Below are 15729 nucleotides of genomic sequence, written 5' to 3'. Positions count from 1 at the left end.
CTCATGAAAACAGTGTTTCTGAAATTCTTTTGAGAACTGCCTGTAATTTAACCTTTCCTTTCAGGCAGGCATTCAACAGCCTGTTTTGCTGTACCTTGCAGTGTTCCATGTTTTACCTTTTTCACTCATAGGGATTCTGGAGATCAATAAGAAGGTAAGAACTTACTTCTTATTTAATTGCAATATTAATTTTTTGATAAAAGATGTAATATAGTTGTTTATTTATTAGATGTTTTGATTGCAAATATTCCCCTGGCTGTAAAAAGCTTTCTGATCTAGTTTGTTTCATATCAAAATACATGAGAATGTTTCATTTACGAAGAAAGCCTAATCATCCTTTCATCTTTCTGCATGTTTTTATGCCTTTCAAGTGGATAGTGTTGAATACCTTTGGTGTCATTAACAAACCTCTACTTTATAAAATTATGAAATGAGTAAGGTGGGTTTTTTTCAGAGGGATATTTCAAAGCTTGTTAAAATGACCATTAGGAAGATGAAAAGCTGCAACAAAAAGAATCATTTTAATTGCAAAGTATAGATCTAAAACTTGTTTTATGATACATAAACAAGACTTATAATTAAATATATGAGTTTTCCAACTCATTCAGTTATAGGTTTTATTCTTGTCATTGTTCCTGATTCATGGTCTGTTATATGGGAGAGAAAAAAGGACATATTTCCTTTGAGTAAAAGAATCAATAGCCTTCTACTTTTCCATTAACAAATTGTTACTTAGTCTGGGTGGATAGTTATTTATTGGTGTTTTCTACTGGTTTTTAATTATGCACTTTCCAAGTATTACTGAGGCCAGATCTTCAGGGTCCACTAATAGTCATTAGCAAATAAGATGAACATATTAAAAAATTTTGTATAAGTATAGTATACTAAACTACATAAAGGCCAATGAATAGTATCAGTTACTTATATACTGTTTTATGCCAGGCATTTTGAGTAGTTTATAACTTTGTAACATACGGTGGGTTCAGTTTGGAAGTTAAGCAGCTACTCAAGTCCTACATAAATAGAGAAGCTGGAATTAGAACCTAGATTTGACTCCAAAGTATGAACCAATTTTAAAATAGAGTGGCAACTTTATTAGAGCACTCATTATTTGAAAATATGTTTGTGGTTCATAATGTCTTTTTTTTTTTTTTAATTTTTATTTGTGATAGTCACAGAGTGAAAATATGTTTGAATTACACAAGTCCTCCTTTTCAAAGTGGAAAACAAGTATAAGCAAATAAAAAAATGAGCTAGTCACATCAAAGCAAAGCATAATTATCCTTGTAAGAGATGACAAAAAAACACAACTTATGAATTTAATTATTTTCTTTGTGCGTGTGGATTAAGTAATTGTATATGCTTATTACAATCTAGAACAGGAATGAACACTTAGCTAAGTCATAAATTGTTTCTATTTATTCTTTGATAATAATTGGAGGGATTTGGTTTTGATTAGGGTTAGTTGGAATTGAAGCGTATGTTTCACCTACTATGTATAAAAGACTACCCAGGGGCCAGACTCAACGTGTACTAAAAGCTATTTATTGGGGTGGTAAATCTTCACTAATTTGTCTTGAGTAGGAACAGAAACAGATTTTCACTTAATTTCCACTTGTTCTTTCATTGCTATGAATATTTGTCTATGTTGGCTTTCGTTAAATATTAAATAGGCACAGAATCAAGTTTTTTTTGTTGGTGGTGTTTATCAGAGCTTTGTGGAGGATTATGACAGGATCCACTGCATAGAACAAAAACAGAAAGGGAACAAAGAACCAAAGCCACACTCAAAGTTAGCCAGGCTAAATGTCTCTATAAGTACTTGCTTGGTCTTTAACACCTTTAATTTTTATATGACTAAAATATCAAGCAGTATTAGATATTTAAAGAACAAAGTAATGATAAAAGTCTGGAGTTGGCTATTTCTCATTAGAAGTACTTTCTTAGATCCAATCTTTTCACTTTTTAGCTAAAAACTAAGTTTCTTTATAAATAACATTTTAGCATGAAGAATAGGTCCCTAAATTCATTTACTCTACTACACACATCCTGCATAGTAAAATTAGATGGTCTCAGTGTATGCCTATGTCCATGAGGAATAGGACGTTATTAAAAGATATTGACAAAACTGTAGAACGAATGGATGAACCAAATGAATGGTGCAGAATCATTTTGATGGTTAAGTGCTACACTCATTAGTGCTTCCTTTTGAGACTTTAGTGGCCTACAACCCTAATGACACTTTAACTTCAAGTCTCTAAATTATACTTAAATTATAATGGTAGGTAGCTGTGTTGTAGTGGTGACCTGAATATTAAGCAAATGCACAAACCACTGTGAAGACTCAGAGGATTGGCCTTCTGGTCTTTTCTCAGGTGATATCTACCTTTCCCCTCAGATTTTCGGGAACGTTACAGATGCTACCTTGTCTCATGGAATACTGATTGTGATGTACAGCTCAGGACTGGTCAGACTCTATAGCTTCCAAGCCATCACTGAACAGGTAGAGAAGACTGAAATTTGCCATATTAGAATAACTCGAGGTTTGGACTGAGGTATGATTTTTTTTTTTTTTTAATGAAATGCTTTTAGAGTAAGGCACTTGTGTAGATTTCAACTTGACAAAACTATACAAATGCAGAAAGACAGAGTAACCTTTAAAAGAGGGGAGGGAAGATAAACAGGCCCTTGAATAAATAAAGATATTTTCTCTGTCATATACATGTGAATTTGATTTTTTTCTCTCTTCAGACAGCAAATAAATAGGTGCTAAAGCCACCATTTTTGTTTTGTTTTGTTTTTAGTTCATGCAACAGAAACTTGACTTAGGGTGTGCATGCAGATGGGGTGGGACTGCTGGAACTGTAGGAGAGGCTCCTTTTGGCATTCCTTGTAATATTAAAATCACAGGTATGGCTACAATATATATAGCATTTTTTCACCTTAAAAAATAAGTGGTCATATAATTATTTATTATAATAATCCAGATGTTTCTCATAATTTAATGATAAACTCAATTCATTTTACTTCCATACAGTGTATTCCTTGTTACTGAATAGGTGTTAACAAAATCTATCAGTTATTCATTGAACTGGGGATACTGAGTCTGTTTGACTTTGAATTAGGGGAAAGTGAAACCCAACATCCCTGATAAGAAAAACACAGATTAAATTTATCATAGGAAATATCTTTTCAGATTCTCAAATATCAAAAAGTTACATAACAGGGTTTTTAAAAGTATAGAAGTATATAAAAATATAACAGGATACTCATTTATTGTTGGAATCCTTTGTGGAAGACAGTTTGTCGATACATATCAAAGTTTTCAGTGTATATACTCCTTGAACAATTCCACGTCTAGGAGTTTGTATCAGATATATTCACATGTGTACAAAATGACAAATGTACAACATTATTTCTAATAGCAAATGTTTGGAAGTAATGTGTAGATTGGTAGGTGACACTAATATATCATTATTTGGCTGTATCATAAATTTAATTGTTAAAGATTTTTTTGCCTTGGTATAGAGCAATTCCCAATGTATGTTATTAAGTGATAAGAAGGAGTGTAAAATTATATATAAAAAGCTTCATTTGCATAGAGAATTCATGTTCACATGTTAAAAGTGTACGTATAAGCATATACTTTTAGATTTGCTTAGACTATATGGAAGGACACCCAAAAACCTGATAAACAGTAGTTACCTCAGAGGGATACAGATGAAAGAAAGACTTAGTTTTCCTTATATATCTTATGATGTGGTGCTCATGTTACTTAACCTTTGCCACAATGTAGTTCCTTGTTTATGCACATACACACGCAGCTCCTTGAAATTTCAAGAATTTGACTTACATACCATTTTATGGATGAATTCTAAAATTGTCGAACCAATTACTAGTTTGGACATATGGGTTGTTTTGATTTTCTGTAATTACGGGTAGCTATCAGTGATTCCTGCCTGAATCACTTAGTTAAGGTGGGGGGCAGGGGGAATGGCCACTTGAAAGGATTCTGACATTCCTTCTGCCTTTACTAATGGACATTTTTCTATAAATAAAGACTTTCACTCATCACCCAGGGATGAACTATAGTTTCTCCCAAAAAAAGTCAAAATAAATACTTATTCTTTCTCTTTAATTAACAATATTTAAATAAGGAGTTGGTTTAATAGTCACTTCCCATGGTGGCAAATATTTTAGAGGTCAGCACACATAGACTCATGGATTTTTATGTCACCAAAATTACATACAGTCATTATTCTTAATGATGTTCAAATTGCCCCAAATTTGGCCAATGAGAACTCCATTATGACATACTCATAATAGCTTTGGAGAATTTCTTTGTTTTCTGGAACAGTGATATATCCCAGGTATATCTTTTATTTTCCTTGTCCAATGATCTGACAAGGAGCCATTTTAGTAGAGAATGCATCATCATTGACTGTGTTAGTTTCCTAGAGCTGCTGTAATACCACAGACTGGTAGCTTTATTTTATTTTATTATTTTTTTTAATTTATGATAGTCACACAGAGAGAGAGAGAGGCAGAGACATAGGCAGAGGGAGAAGCAGGCTCCATGCACCGGGAGCCCGACGTGGGATTCGATTCCGGGTCTCCAGGATCGCGCCCTGGGCCAAAGGCAGGCGCTAAACCCCTGCGCCACCCAGGGATCCCCAGACTGGTAGCTTTAAATAACAGAAATTTAATCTCTTAATGTTTTGGAGGCTAAAAGTCTGAAATTAGGGTATTGGCAGAGACGATTTCCCTCTGAAGATTCTAGGAAAGAATCCTTCCTTGCCTCTTCTAGCTTCTGGTTATTGCTGACAATCTTTGGCATTTCTTGCTTTGTGGCAGCATAATTACCACTTTTTCCTGTCTTCACGTGGCCTTCTTTACTCTGTTGTCTTTGAATCTCTCTCTCTCCTTATAAGACCACTAGTGATGGGATTTAGGAACCCCCCCTTATCCAGTATGACTTCTGCAAAGACTTTGTTTCCAAATAAAGTAACATTCACAGATACTAGGGTTTAGGACTTTGATTTATCTTTTTGAGACAGTTCAAGGCCAAGATCTATTTGTGTTCAATGCAATTGGTTGTCTTTATTTTTTGGTGAACAGAGCTGGGAAATATATTAAAACAAAAATTCATTAGCTCATTCTCATACTTCCAATTTAATTGTTCTTCGATTCTATATTTGTATTTCTTTTGACTCCCACTGAACTTCTTGAATGCTAATAAAATGTTATCCTCTTATATATATGTGATAATCTTAAAATAGCCATATCAGTGCTACCACTAAAAACTGAAGTCTGGTACGAAGGTTTAGATATCTCTGAAGTTCCTTTTGTCCTTAGTGTACAGTCCTACAGAGTAATGTGTTCAAAAATTATTTGAAATTATTTTTCTATATGATTAGGTTACCAGCTTTATGTAATTGGGTTCATTTGTTTTAGTTTGTTTTCAATTTTAGGTTTATTTTTCCCTTTTGACTTTATTCTTAAACTTGTAAAATGTGTGTATATTTCAAAGGTCAAAAGATATATAAAAAGGTCAAAAGATATGTAAAAAGATATAATCTGAGAAGTTTTGTGTCCATACATAGTCCTTTCATTCTGTGATGCCTATACTAACCTGTTCATAAGTCTCCATTACTTTTAGTTTCTAGGTTAGCCCTCACCTGTTTGTTTTTATAAAAATAAGCAAATGTATGTATGTATTCTTTAAATATTACCTTCTTTCTGGGGATCCCTGGGTGGCTCAGCGGTTTAGCACCTGCCTTTGGCCCAGGACAAGATTCTGGAGTCCTGGGATCGAGTCCCACATCGGGCTCCCTGTATGGAGCCTGCTTCTCCTTCTGCCTGTGTCTCTGCCCCCCCTTTCTATGTCTATCATGAATAAATAAATAAAATCTTTAAAAATAAACAAACAAACAAATATTACCTTTTTCTTATACCAAATGCAGCCTATCGTACGCTCTGTACCTTGTATTTTCACTTAACATGTATCTAAATTTTTAAGCATTTATTTAATAGAAATACATAAGATTACCTATTTTTCTTATTGAGATAAAATTGATACATATAACATTAGATTAATTTCAGGTGTACAGCATAATAATTTGATTTTGCCCAGGACAAGTCCTTTCCCACTTGCTAGTTAATTCTTCATAAATCAGGATAATGTCTAAGGCTAGACATTAGGAAAAGAGGGATTCTCGATGGTTTTATCCCTTAACCATATTTATTTATTCCAGGAGCTACTTCTATAGCTGTAAAATTACAAGTAGAGGCTTTAGACAAGCATACAGTGGCTACTTAACCAAACCCAACATGCAGTCATCCACAAATTCAGAAGATGGTCCTCCAAAACCAACTGGTCCTTTATATCCTGACCGTAGCTTAGGAAGGCCCCCTGGCTCCAAGAAATAACAAATGAGCTCTTGTGTTTGTTATAAATGGTTCCTGGATGCCTTTCTTCTGCATCCTGCTGTTTCTTATCTTTTTTGATAATAGACATTCTAACAGATGTGAAGCAATATCTCATTGTGGTTTTGATTTGTATTTGCCTGATACATTCCCTATATTTTAAAATTAAAGAAAAATCATGTCCTATTATAGCCATTCTTTTATAAACCATACAACATTTTGGACAATTTATATTAAAACTGTGAAGTATCATTGCTTGACCTTTCACAGACTCAGAGCCTTATTAATAATAATTTTCTTTTTAGTGCCTCTCTTTCCACAGTCCAGCCTGTAGGAGCCTCTTTTGCTAGCTCTTATTCTTTTAACACTATACTGACATCCTTGTAAATATCCTTTATAGCAATAACTGGATGGTTCAGACCTCCTAAAATTTCTTCACTACAAGACATGAAATCAGCCACTCTCAGAATTTCTAGGACTCTTTAATTGAAAATAGTATTGAGATCAAAATTTGGGCTTTTGAGGTTAGTGGGGACCCATCAGAATTGTGATGAACAGAGTCCTGCTGCTCTTTTGGGTCCATTTTTAGCAACTGCTGAGAAAAGTATTCCTTTTTAAACACATCATTTTGGATTGACTTTTTCCCCTATTGTTATATCTATTTTTTATTCTCTATAACATATACCTACTTGAAATTTTAGCCCCAAATTCAAACTCTAATTATATTTTTTCTTTTTATAATTTTTTCTTCATTCATCATCATTTGATAGCTACCATATTATCACATGATGTTTGTACTTCTTTCATAATTTACTTACTGATATTTTTGCCCAGTTTTCTATTGGGTTCATATTTTTCTCATTAAAAAGACTTCTTTATATATTAAGAGTATTACTCTTTTCCTAAAAGGTTTTTAAAAAGTACATTAAGTATAGATGTTACGTTTATCCTTGTCCCTTTCTCAGGACTGTCAGTTTGTGAAATCACTTTTCATTATTTTTCTCTTACATGTAGCACCAAGTAGTAAATTATCCTTGTGAAGAGGCCTAATAAAGTACATGCTTCTATATGTAACATGTGGCTCTTATGAATGGTCTTCCTAAGGCAAGCCCCTTTACTGACAATGATGGCCTCATAACCAAAAAGTGAACTCTTTTTTTTTTTTTTTAAGATTTTATTTATTTATTCATGAGAGAGAGAGAGAGAGAGAGGCAGAGACACAGGCAGAGGAAAACCAGGCTCCATGCAGGAAGCCCAACGTGGGACTTGATCCCTTGTCTCCAGGATCATACCCAGGGCTGAAGGTGGCACTAAACTGCTAAGTCACCTGGGCTGCCCCAAAGAGTAAACTCTTAAGGTAGAAGGGTTAAAAAAAAGAGTCCTAGATTAACCACCTGCCAAAACGGACTATGTGGTGTTTCCCATGGGCTGCCCAAAAGATATCTTGGTGTTCTAAAGCTGCAGTACCTTCCACTTACACATTTCCCTAGAAGTAAATCTGTTTTGCTCTACTTAAAATTAGTTGCCATGGAAGAGAAGAACTAAGAGGCACCAACAGACATTTCTTTTATGGTATATGACTAGATGCACCTAAACTAGTTGGGACGCCTGGATGGCTCAGTGGTTGAGCATCTGTCTTTGGCTTGGGGTGTGGTCCTGGGATCAAGTCCCACATCGGGCTCCCTGCAGGGAGCCTGCTTCCCCCTCTGCCTATGTCTCTGCCTCTCTCTGTGTGTCTCTCATGAATAAATAAAATCTTAATTAAGAAAACAGTAGTTAACTTGTCTAAAGATGATATTTATAGTAGTGGCTAACCTTGAATAAATTTCCACTGTAACAGGACCTATCCTAAGTAGTTACATTCATTATGATTAATATCACTTCTACCCTGGAAATGTTAAGACAGCTCTCAAAGTTTGCTAAGTATAACCTGTTAGTCTGGAATATGGAAGATTGCTTCCTCACACCTGAAGGAATTATTAGATACTTAGTTACCTTTTAGGATTGTTATGAGTGTTGGAAATAGCATCTAACCCAGAGTCTGGGACATACATGCCTAGTAAATGGCAGCAGCTTTTATTAGGTGTACTTTGTACACCTTCAGCCCATTTTTTCTCTCCACTCAGCTGCAGGTCACACATACCCTGGAAACAGATGTCTATAATGTTGACCTCATAGCATAATTGCTGCCTACTAGTCTTCTCTTTTCTTATCAATCAGCCTCTTTCCTGATTATATTTTATTTCTTGAGCATAGTAATTCTTCATTAATGGAAATTCATGGATGGTACATGCAAAGAAGGGTTAAATCAGTTTATGAATGAATATTCCAAGGCTACCAGAACAGAGAAACTAATAAATTCCTTTTGCCTGTCTCTACAGACACACCACCACTGCTCTTTGAAGTGTCCTCTCTGGAGAATGCTTTTCAGATTGGAGGCCATCCTTGGCACTACATCATCACACCTAATAAGAAGAAACAGAAAGGAGTTTTCCATATTTGTGCCCTAAAAGATAATTCCTTGGTAAATCATGAGTGATAGACTTCTTAGTAGTAAATTTGTATCAGAAATTCTTTATTTTCTACTTCTATAATAAGAATTCCTAAGAATTGCTTTTTATTTGTTTGTATTAATAATTCATCAGCAGTGTTAGGTACAGAAGAATACAAAGCATATAACAAACACTTGTGTGTACTATCAAGAATTTAAAAGCATTAAGATTTAAAAATTCTTAGAAACCAAAGATTTCTCATGAGCTCTCTGCAAAGCATCTTTGAAGCTCCAGAGTGGGAATTATTGATGGAATATGTTCAGGCTGCCTCTGAAATTGCTGGTGCAATATGTAGTTAGTTTTGTTTTTTCATGGTTTGCTACTATTAGCTTTCTAGAGCAGAACCAGGTAGAACTCTGTTGATCACAATGTAAGGCTTAAAACACCTTGAGTTTTCAAGAACACTGTTAAGTTACTTATGGCAGAATAGGAAGAAATGCTGCATGGTAAGACAATAGAAATTTCTACCCCTTGAATTAATTTTTCTTTATTTTCTTTTTGAAAATAATTTAGGCATGATTTATCATTTAATTTAATCTAATTTAATTTAATTTATTGAGAGCTTAATGTGTGCCAGGCATGGCAGCTGGGGACACATTCCCTTCCCTCAAGTTGAAAGTACACAAGTAGATAAATAAGATGCAGTCTCTTAAGTATAGTGATTAAGAGACGTGCAAAAGAGTGAGTGCACAGGGAGTGGTGGAGGAGTTCTTCCCTGTCTGTTTTGTACTGCTGAGTTAGTGTAGTTTATTTCTGGAACCTATATATTTGATATATCAAATAATCTGACTTTTCCTGAAGCAGACTCAGCTCATTTCACACCCATCTCTTCCAGAATCATGCTCAGTCATTGTTGGACTCGGTGACTTTTAGTTACAGGCCACCTTTCACCACGCTGAAGATCAATATGGTCTTGGGTCTGGTTATCTGTTTACATTGATTTTGCTAGCAGGGAACACTGTGTATAGTGTCTTCTAGTTTTCTTTTGTGGGGACGTTGTTCTCTTTCATTTTTTCATTCATCTATCACATGTGGCAGCTCCTGTTTGGCCCAGCCCAATGACATCATCTTTTACAGTGGCCTCTCTAGGGGCTGTTTCCTATCATGACAAGTCTCTGATTTATCACCTCACACCACTGAACATGCTTCAGCCACCAGGATGCGTCGCATCTCTCTTTTATTTAACTTTTATATAAGAACTGGTAATACATATTAGTGCATGTGTGTATAAAATGGCTTCCAACATCTATATCTAGAATGCCTGTCAAGTACACTCCTTCCGTAATAACTGATTATAGCATCTAGTCAAATCTACATTTCAACATATTCATAAATTGCCAAATCCAGAGGAAGTTTTCAGTCCTTTCGCCAGATAGTTTTGCTGTAATGACATTAACTTAAGGATGCATATGTCCATTGCTTCCCCGCCTGTCAGTCAGAAGACTAACCCAAACACATGCAGCCAAACTGAAGAATTCAGAAAATGTTTCATAGCTTTCTATTAAACTGAGCTTTAAAATCTAGCATTCTGGGATGCCTGGGTGGCTCAGTGGTTGAGCATCTGCCTTTGGCGTAGGGCGTGATCCTGGAGTCCTGGGATTTAGTCCCACATCGGGCTCCCTGCATGGAGCCTACTTCTCCCTCCATCTATGTCTTTGCCTTTCTCTCTGTCTCTCATAAATAAATAAATAAAATCTTTTAAATAAATAAATAAATAAATGAAATCTAGCATTCAAGCACATAAAAACTGCAGAAGCTGGCAATAATGCTGCCTTATATTTAACACAAAGATAATATTTATTTTGCATGTTATAGTAATTATCATAAAGAGAATTGTCTAAAGAAAGATATGTGTGGTATGTACATCTTTTATATTTTAAACAAAGGGGCATTTGGAGCTAATGCCATCTTGGACACGTTAATTTCAGTGGTTGCAACCAAAGTGCCTAATTAAATTGATTCCCTTATATGTATATGGGAATGTATATGTATATGGGAATGTAGTATTATAATGTAATAATACTGCCATTCCTTTTAAAATTATTAGAATACTTATAAAATTCCTGAAAAATTAAAACATTTACTAATACAGAAAATGTGTTAAATTCCTTTTTTTAAAAAAAGTATGGCATACAAAGCACTTATGACATAGTACCCCACCTACTTCTCTAGTCATTATATTTCTTTTGTAGGAGCCAAAATTAAATTTTTATTCATATATATGCATATACATGCTATATGGATTAACATTGTGGTGTTTTGGGTTTTGCCATCTCTTTTTAGCCATTTTGTGCTCATCCCTTGAGGCTTGTGTAAGCTCTGTTTTTATTTCATGGAATTCTGCTCACCTGGGTTGAATGCTTGATAATATCCTATGCATGGCTTGATTACTTTGTTTTCTACACTTATTTCTGTTTATGTTTCTGCTTCCCTTCCTGATTATGAGCTTTTTGATGGCAGGGGTTATGTTTAGTTCATATAAGGTACAAATACCTAGTTTGATACTTAAAACATAGTGTTCTATCAGTATATGGTAATGAAATTGGTAAGTTAATGTTTTTAAAACTTTCCCAAGTATCTAGTAAGAAAGGTGGTATCCCTGCATTTTACATTGTAGAAATTAAATAAATTTAATGAAATTAATGAATCGATGTTGGTAGTAGTTCCCAGTGCTCCTGTGTATAAGGTAAAATATTTATGTACATATGCAATCCTGTATCACGGAGCTATCTTTTTCTTTATTTTAATGTCTAAATGTCCTACGATGAAATAAATCTCTACTTGCCTAAAAGGCTAAGCGACCATTTCTTCATTATTAGAGGTTAATGTCTGACTTTTCCAAGGAGATTATATGACCTGTTTCTGAGATTTTAGGTTGGGTTGCATGTTTTTCTTTGTGCGTTATAAACACTCCTTTTGACAGTTTACTGGGGATAAGCAAGGGAGGCAGAAGTTATAGGGAACTGTGTGTGCATGATTATACAGAGTTATATCATGGAACAAGTCCTTGGACCTCAGAATCAGAGCAGCTGTTTAGCACGTGTAAAACATTGAGGAAATGATTCATCCTCGTATATCAGTTTCCTCATCAAAGTGGGGATAATAATATATGCTTTGAGTGTTGTTAAATGAAATGACTCTAAAATATCTACTGCAGTGCCTGACACAAATTGGATACTTGAAATATAATAACTGTTAAGTTACTATTCCTGAGATAAATTGTATGGTACAGAGTAAATGTTCTGGATTTCTCAAGTATGAGTGTCCTAATTCAATTCTTTTACGTATTCCAGTTCAACTGTTGATATTTTCTCTTCCTTGTACCTTTGATTTACTGATCTATCACTGATGTTAAATTTGAAACTTATTTTATTTTTCCTTGCTCTTTATTTTCAATATTTTTTCCCAACTTCAGGCAAAAAATGGGATCCAAGAAATGGAATGTTGTTCTCTCGAATCTGACTGGATCTATTTTCATCCAGATGCTTCTGGTAGAATAATACATGTTGGCCCAAATCAGGTCAAGTGAGTATTTTTATTAGTTACTTTAAAGTGAAAAGTAGCTTTTTGGAAGCATTTATTGGCATGTTTATTTTTGCCAGCTAACTGTTGACTCAGTTGTAGAAATAATTAGCTTGTTATAGTTGGTTCCTTAGAGACTGGCATCTAGAAAACTTGACTTGATTCTTTCAGCCTCATCAGTATTCTTTGTAGGTATTACTCTTTGTTGATATTACATTTAAATAAATTTTTTGATGAATGACATATGGGTAAAAGGAGATTCAGATTGGCTTGTCCTCATCATGTTTTAATTCTTCAGGATTAATGAGAGATGATTTGTCTTTGTTCTGAAAGACAGCTTCAGTGCTGAAGTTATTTTGCTTTGTTGACCTACATCTACCATCAGGTTGACCTTTCCTTCCCTGAAACACTCTTCATTTAGCTTTCCTGACACCTCAGTTCTGAATATTTTCCTCCCTCTTTGATGTGTCTTTCTTAGTATCCTTTCATGTTCTTTCTCTTCTACCCACACTTTAATTATTGGATGTCCTCAGGATTTAGACCCTATTTTCTTCTCACTCTTCATTCCCTTTCTGCATGATTCTATTTATCCCCTTGGCTTCAAAAATCGTGTATACTCCAAAACTCCAAAATTTATGTCCTATCCCAAACCTCTCATCTAAGCTCATGCCAGAAATCTGGAATTCAAAAGGGAACACTTTTTGTCTTTCATTAGTACATATACTCATGTGCATTTTCTCTCTCTTTCTCTCTCTCACACACACCCCACCCATATATCCCGTGAGTCCTTTTTTTGTGTTGTTTTTGTTGTTACTAAATATTTCTTAAATCTGCCTCTTTCTTCCCTTGGCCACTGTCACCATGTTGGGCGGATCATTGTCATCACTAGACTGGACTATAGTAATAGCCTACTTACAGGACTTCCAAGAATCCAATTTTGTACTCCTTAAGCCTGTTTTCTTCTCAGCAGGGAGAGTGATTTTTTAGAACCATTAACAAACACAAAACCTAACCAAGTGGATTCTGTTTTAACCTTTTTATGGCTTCTTGTTCATGAGATAAAGACCAACATATACTTATCATGGTCTGAAAGACCCTCCTCCCACTCAGTTTTTACTTCAGTCATGCTGTCTTTTCAGACAGCCAGGGACCTGCTTCCTCTGAAGTATGTTTCTGCTCTCTGTTGCCTTGCCTAATTTCTATTCATATTTCATCCCCAGCTTAAATATCCCATTTTCATAGAGTCCTTCCCTGATACTCCTTGTTAGATTAGCTCTCGCATCATATTTTCATTGCACCCACTGTGTGATCTTCCTCTAACACAGCAATTTTAATTAAATATTTGTTTGATTGTCTGTTTAAATATCTAGCTTTGGAGTCATCAGCTCCATAATGACAGGGAAAGAATCTGTTTTGCTGATACCTATAACCCAGTACTGAGCATAGTGCTTAGCACAGAGTAGGTGCAAGTCTTAAAGACTATAGTTCACTGTGGTTCAGCTTTAGTAAACCTTTTAATGTTTGCTGCTATCTACTTTTTTTTTCTTTCTTTTTTTATTTTTTAAGAGCAAGAGAGAGGGAGAGGGAGTTGAGGGGCAGAGGGAGATTGATAATCGTAAGTAGGCTCCACTCCCAGTGCAGAGCCTGACCTGGGACTTGATCGCACAACCCTGAGATTATGACCCCAGCTGAAATCAAACATTGGACACTTAACTGATTGAGCCACCCAGGCGCCCCATTACCCACCTTTTAATAGTAGTTTGAGCTTATGAAAATAAGGTCCACAAAGAGTGTGTGCCCTTTTGCCAGGTTCTAGAAGATAGGCACTTTTAAGTATTGGCACTAATTAAGATAACAAATTGAGTAATTTAAAATATAATCTGATTTCTTTTTTTTTTTTTTTAAGATTTTGTTTATTTATTCATGAGAGACACAGAGAGAAAGGCAGGGACAAAGGGAGAGGGAGAAGTAGGCTCCTTGCAGGGAGCCCGATATGGGACTTGATCCCAGACCCTGGCATCACACCCTGAGCCAAAGGCAGATGTTCAACCGCTGAGCCACCCAGGCATCCCTAATCTGATTTCTTTGTCTCTGGCAAACTCTAAGGCTTCTGGCTCTCCCTGGCCACAGTAGCTGCTTCTCCCTGCCCTTCTCTGCCTGCATTGAGCTTTGAGAACTTTAAGCTTTGAGAACGTTGTGCTTTTGAAGCTTGTTAATGCTGTGAACAGATTTGCGTGGGCGGTGAGCAAATTATTTTCTTTTTTTTTTTTTTTTTGCTTAATAAGCTTGATCCATGAGACCATTTGCACTCAGAAAACCCAAATCTTTAAATATAATCCTACGATAAAAGTTATTAAGTAAATTGTAGTTTTTAAATATTAAATTAAATATTACTCTTTCGTGAAAACTCTTAGTTCAGGTTTAGTTGCTAATCCAGTCTGCCTTATAGTTAACTCTGAGTGTTGTTCATTGATATCTCATTCTATCTTCAGAAATAAAAAAATGCCAATATCTACTATAATGCCATGTTAAAGCAGATATGTTAAAGACCTGTTGCAGGATGACAGCTAAAGTTGTTTAGAGTAACTTTCATTCAGCCAGTTTGGAAGATGGCTTAAGCCTGAGGAAGCTGCTTCATTATCTGCTTCAGGAGTACCTGCTGTCACAGGTTTTTCTGTTTAACAAAATATCTGAATTTGAAGGAGTTTGTGGACACTAAAGTGATCAGACATTAATATTTCAAACTCAACAGGAGGAGAGGAGAACTAACTCAGTGTTGTTCCTGTAATTTTCATTTGTTGAGTTTCATTTCAGTATTTAAACTTTGGCACTTTGATGATGTGTTGGGTCTCAGGTTCTTAGAATCTTTTTTCCTTTTTCAGAGTTTTAAAGCTAAATGAAGTAGAAAATAATAGTGCCCAGCATCAGATCTCTGAAGATTTTGTCATTTTGGCCAACAGGGAGAAGAATAAAGTAAGCCAGGAATACTTTAAATTTCTTTGTATCACTGTCTATTTGAGAATATAGTGTACAAATGTGTTTGTCTTTTAGTGTGGCTGAAAAGAACAGCACAATAAAAGCCTGGGTTTTTTTGTCTACATAGGTAGCTGATCTTAGCCAGCCCCATGCACAATTGAGATTTGAAAAGAGTTGATTATATTGAGCTTATTTTGAGCTTACATTTTGCTAATTTCTGTTTCCTTTCTGGGTTTCTATTGATGAATTTTTG

The 15729-nt window shown here is 35.2% G+C and overlaps 1 protein-coding gene across 5 annotated transcripts in view; it reads left to right on the top strand.

Annotated features, from left to right (window-relative positions):
* DCAF17 (DDB1 and CUL4 associated factor 17) overlaps positions 1-15729 on the top strand; it is a 54959-nt gene that overhangs the window by 11805 nt on the left and 27425 nt on the right. For all 5 annotated transcript variants that reach the window (XM_072810872.1, XM_072810871.1, XM_072810874.1 and 2 more), the window contains exons 6-11: positions 65-154; positions 2399-2503; positions 2805-2910; positions 8808-8950; positions 12394-12503; positions 15383-15473. In XM_072810872.1, coding sequence (XP_072666973.1) covers positions 65-154; positions 2399-2503; positions 2805-2910; positions 8808-8950; positions 12394-12503; positions 15383-15473 — 645 coding nt within the window. The remainder of the gene's footprint in view (positions 1-64; positions 155-2398; positions 2504-2804; positions 2911-8807; positions 8951-12393; positions 12504-15382; positions 15474-15729) is intronic.

The sequence above is a fragment of the Canis lupus genome, chromosome 34 (assembly GCF_048164855.1).
Source record: "Canis lupus baileyi chromosome 34, mCanLup2.hap1, whole genome shotgun sequence".
In the NCBI taxonomy this organism is placed as follows: Eukaryota; Metazoa; Chordata; class Mammalia; order Carnivora; family Canidae; genus Canis; species Canis lupus.
Note: the sequence above shows the minus strand (reverse complement) of the source record. Positions and strands in the feature narration are given on the sequence as shown.